Source organism: Trachymyrmex septentrionalis, unplaced genomic scaffold (assembly GCF_001594115.1).
Source record: "Trachymyrmex septentrionalis isolate Tsep2-gDNA-1 unplaced genomic scaffold, Tsep1.0 scaffold87, whole genome shotgun sequence".
Taxonomy (NCBI): domain Eukaryota; kingdom Metazoa; phylum Arthropoda; class Insecta; order Hymenoptera; family Formicidae; genus Trachymyrmex; species Trachymyrmex septentrionalis.
In genome coordinates, this window is record NW_017306059.1 from 2,419,708 (window position 1) to 2,425,040 (window position 5,333).

Genomic DNA, 5,333 nt, shown 5'->3' on the forward strand with positions numbered 1-5,333 from the left:
TGTATGTATAGTATATTATGTAATAATAGAAAAATTATAAAAACAATGTGTAATTTATAACGTATACGAAGATTTGGGTTTTTATGCAAAATCTATATATACGGAGTGTTTTATTTCAAATATAATGGATCAAGTATCTGGAAAAGTAAAAGGATAAGGAAAAATGTTTTAAATAAATGTTGTACTGTCTGAAAAGTTGCAAATATTGGTAAAATTAATTGAAATTAATTTTCGAAAAAAATTTGCGACTTAAAATACTGTAGCAATGTAGTTCTCGTAAATTTAAGTAAAAAAGTTATTTGTAAATTTTTATTTTAAGCAGTAATTTTTAGGAAAAAGATTTAAATGTCTATGAATCGCGGGTATTAGCTGAAGAGTACGTATTTCAATGCGTTCACTAATGGTCACAAGTAACTATGTACATAAACATAAGTTGTAATAAAATATATTTAAACTCTTATACCGTAGAAATTATAGCTTAAAACAAAAATTCATAAATAACTCTTTTTACTTAATTTTTCGAAAACTTTCTTGCTAAAGCATTTTGAGTCACGAATTTTAGAGTACTTGTAATGCATGCGTGCATGAGTGCGTGCATGAGTGCGTGCGTGTGTGTGTGTACATATGTACATAAATATATTTTTTATTGTATATACATATTATGTATTATTCGTAGCATCTATCAGGAGACACGGTAATATCTCGGCGCTAAACCAAGCGCAGTGACACTACCATGTTCCTTTATGCGAAATCGTCATGATTACTTAAAATTGTATCTCTTAAAACTATATTTACGTTCTGTATTCTGTTTAGGCTATCAAAACGGCAATGGGATATTTATCAGCATTGCTAACAATCAGAGGTTAAAGAAAATGATACTAAGAGATAATAGCAAATGGATTTCTTACAACGGATTATGGCATCAGTTTTTGAATAATAAAATAAATAGATTTGTATGCACTTGTAACTTTTGAATTAGAAAAATGCACATGTTCAGCAAAGTTTAATTATTATTTAAATATTAGTCCACAGCTTTTTACATCATTCAGCAATTTAACCATAAGATTTAAGAAAACATTCTAAAATTAAATATTATAAAGAAATAACTTATCAATTTTATTGTATTGCAATAATATAAACTTCTATTAAGTAATTAAATAATTCTTGTTTATCAAATATGATAATTTATTAATTAAATCAATAATTTAAAATTCACGCTAAGGCATACTCTAAAAAATATCGGTGTGAATTTAACACTACGCGGTATCTATATAATTCTTACCATGCTGATGTTAATATTAATAACATGTCGTGAATTTTACTTTAATTTCACTCCATCGATAGTGTTGATATAAACATTAGAGGTTTCAAATTCACATCATGCTGGCATTAACATTAATACCATAACAAGAATTACATAAACACTGAATGGTATCATAATTAATATTTTTTAGAATATACTATACTATTATATATTAAATTTTAAACAATAACTATATATATTATATACTTTTTATTACCTGTTTAACATGTTATTCATTAATGTTTCTTTAGCACGTTAATATTACAATTGTGTAAGAATATTTATATAAATAAATGTAATGCAACGGTCTAATAAAAAAGCAAAATAAAATGACAAATAAAATTTATTTGAATGTAAATAATAGAAATCTTTACGGAATGTTTCGTATTTCACTAAGGCCCAGTTTCACAAGTCATGGTTAATTCTTAACCGAGGTTTAACTTATTCATTATCTCTTTTCAATTCTAGAATTGGAAAGAGATGAGGAATAAGTTAAACCTCGCTTAAGAGTTAATCGTGAGTTGTGAAATTGGACTGAAGTCATCATCACACACACAGCCGCATCATTAAAACATTAAAAAACCTCTACTTTTTACATTTTAAAATCTTTTAAGTTTCCTCAGTAAGTGAAATAATTTGTTTCGTTTTTTTGTTATAGTTAATATAACAAAAAAAAAGAATTAAATACTAATTTTTTTATTTAATAACGATCTTTTCTTAATTAATTAACTTAATAATAAAGTGACTTTTTAATTAATATGATGATATCGTATTTAAAAAAACAATATTCATAACATTCGGCTATTATCAATAGCATAATAATTATATGCTACTCGTTTCACTATTGATTGGTATCCGAAAGGGTTTATCGAAGTACTCACAGATGGTAGCGGTTGAATCCTTTGTGTACTGAGCAAGCGCAAAATCATAATGGTTTGGTATAATCGTGAAGAGTGCTTCAGTCAAACGATAATTTTCGCGCCGTGAACATCAATGAATGTCAATAAAGGTAAAATGTTAAAGAAAAAAAAACAAACAAAAGCTAGCAATATTCTATTAAAAACAACCACGTCATACAACATATATGATATAATGCAGTATATAAAAATTAAATATTAAAGATCACGCGTTAATAAAAAATTTGAACCTGATTTGAATTCTATAAAACTTCCAAAAAAGTTAATTATTACTTCTTTGTGATAACTAATAAAGAGAATATACATATTATCAAATAATTTGTTTCTTATAAAATATTATTACGTGCATTGATAATTATATTTAATTTTCAAGATTTTTCTAATCTTTTTTCTAGTTGGTTTATCATATATTTTATTTTATTTTTATTTCATAATTAAAAAGTTTTCCTTTAAAATAATTATAGTCAATTTGTTTAATATAATATTTAGTAAAAATTTATTTATGGATTTAATAAAAAAAAAGTAAACATAAAAAATTTATGGATTTAATAAAAAAAAGTAAACATAAAAAATTTATAACGTTTTTAAATTAAATAATTGTTTATTAAATGAAAAAAATATTCGTTTTATAATTATAATAATTTGTTGCAAGAAAATCTATAAATTATTTGTTGTAAAGATCTAAAATTATAAGGCTATTTACAAAAAAGCTTAAAAGATAACAATGTTTAATCTAATTTAACATTAAACTATGTCTATTCTAAAATTTGATTTTATTAGATTTGAATTACATATTTAATCCGATTCGCCAATGGTTATGGATCTTTGGTATATGGCCCGATCCACAGATTCCCTTGAATGAATTTCGTCGACCAAGTATAAGATTCATTATTGTTATGTGTTCTGTGAGTCTGTATGTATTCGGTCCTCAAATGATAAATGTAATTCGTGCTGCGGGTAGCGTGACTCGGATGGTGGAAAATTTCTCCTCTGCAAATTTCAGCATGTTGGCAGTGTGTAAATTGCTTGTAACTTGGTATCACGGCAAAAGTAAGTTTATTTCCCACAACAATAATTATCAGACAGATTTATTTTTGTAATACAAAATGTCACAAAATTACATCTTTATTTAAGATGTAGTTACAAAATATTCAAATCACGTTTATTATATATAGAAATCTACGCATGTTCAAAATCGGAACATAAGATGTAACTTTTGCTATGACGCCTAAAAAATTTCTTAATGGTATCTTTAAAACGTCTTATGTTTTATTTTGAACGATACTGTCTGGAAATTTGTTTTGTTTTAATAATTGATGTACTTAATATTCAATCTGGAAGCACTTCAATCGCTGATAAAATCGATTATGACCGATTGGATGATTTCGACGAAAGAATGGGAACGAAATACTATGTTGGAGATTACGAGAAGTGGCAGAAATCTGTCCTTTAAATGTTGTGCATTCGCAGCTAGCTCAATTATATGTCACATTTCTCTTCAATTGCTGAGGTTTTTCAAAACTATTCACCAGCCTGAACGAAACCTCATTTACCGGATAGAAACGATTCAAAAAAGTCCGAACTACGAAATCACCTATTTTATCCAACTTTTCGGTGGAATATATTCAGCTTTCGCTAATGGTGTTATTGACAGCTTTGTCTCGATGCTCGTATTACAAGTGTGCGCGCAACTGATAAATTTGCGGACAATGCTGAATAATTTGGTAAACAAATTAGCCAACAAATCTATATCATCCTTAACATTTAGGGAAGATTTAGCTGCGATCGTCGTACGACATGATCATCTCATCAGGTATATTTTAGAATCTCACATTACTTGACATTGCAGTGAAATATCTATAATCATTCTATGATAAAAGATTATTTCTTTTAGAAAAAAATTTAAAAATAAGATTTAACATTCCTGATCGTATACTAACGAATATTTGTACGTATTGTATTCTAAAAAGATATTTGTTGATCAATCTTTTTTTTTCAATTTCTTGTACTTTTAAGGAGCAAAAAAAAATTTAACAATATCAAACTTAAAAACAAACACAATAAAACATATAAAATTGAAGCTTAAATAATAATAAATTCAAGATAAAATAAATTTTTTTAAAGATTTGTACATTCGAGTAATAAAATTCAATAAATCATTAACGTATAACAAATAAGTAATGTTTTTAAGGACCGCAAAGACGATTGACGGCTGCTACAGCTCAGTGTTATTTGTACATGTGTTATCTACTACTTTTCAGATGTGTTTTATAACTTTTCAAGTTTTCACTGTAAGTGAAATCATTTATACACGTTTCTTTAAACAGAGGATTGTTTTATTACATATTATTTTCAGATAATAACAAATAATATGAACGTGTCTATTATCAAAATGATTTTTCTCACATTATACTTTAACTTAGTGTTGTCCAGCTTGTATGCATATTGTTATTCAGCTGAAAAATTGATAACGGAGGTAAGATAACTACGCGGATTATGGATTAATACGACCAGATCTTATGCAAACTAATAAATTATGAAATATGCAGTGTATAAAAAGCAACAATTTATTTTTACTTTTTATATAAAGTAAATATTTTATATAAAATAAAAGTTTTCAAGTTTCTCTATTTCCATAAAAGTTTTCATTAACGAAAAATGAAAGAAAATTCTCGAAAGATTCAAAATCAATTCACTATACAACAAAATCCTGTGCGAAATTATGTAATTTTTAGAGCACTAGGATGGCATATGGCGTCTATGAATGCAAATGGTATGATCTATCGTCGAAAGATGCAAAAAACTTAATGTTCATTGTACATCGATCTAGAATTCCTCTTAAATTGACGGCTGGAAAATTTGGAACCTTTTCACTAGAAATGTTTGGAATAGTAAGATATATTTACGAGAAGAATATATACTCCTTTATCTATATACTAATGAGTGTGTTTGTATAGAAACATCCCTATTCGTAATCACTAAGTTATTTTTTATTTTATTATATTTAAAACATTTTTGTATCAGATATATAATATAATACACACACACACACACACATACACACACACGCACGCACGCACGCACGCACGCACACACACACACACACACACACA

The 5,333-nt window shown here is 26.7% G+C and overlaps 2 protein-coding genes across 2 annotated transcripts in view; both read left to right on the top strand.

Moving 5' to 3' along the window:
- LOC108755355 (odorant receptor 47a-like) overlaps window positions 1–867 on the top strand; it is a 4,436-nt gene extending 3,569 nt beyond the window's left edge. Inside the window, exon 4 of the mRNA XM_018498284.1 lies at window positions 814–867. Within this exon, the coding sequence (XP_018353786.1) occupies window positions 814–867 (54 nt within the window). The remainder of the gene's footprint in view (window positions 1–813) is intronic.
- A 2,249-nt stretch (window positions 868–3,116) lies between these two features.
- LOC108755250 overlaps window positions 3,117–5,333 on the top strand; it is a 2,538-nt gene continuing 321 nt past the window's right edge. Inside the window, exons 1-4 of the mRNA XM_018498152.1 lie at window positions 3,117–3,270; window positions 3,562–4,033; window positions 4,412–4,511; window positions 4,956–5,111. Of these exons, the coding sequence (XP_018353654.1) occupies window positions 3,117–3,270; window positions 3,562–4,033; window positions 4,412–4,511; window positions 4,956–5,111 (882 nt within the window). The remainder of the gene's footprint in view (window positions 3,271–3,561; window positions 4,034–4,411; window positions 4,512–4,955; window positions 5,112–5,333) is intronic.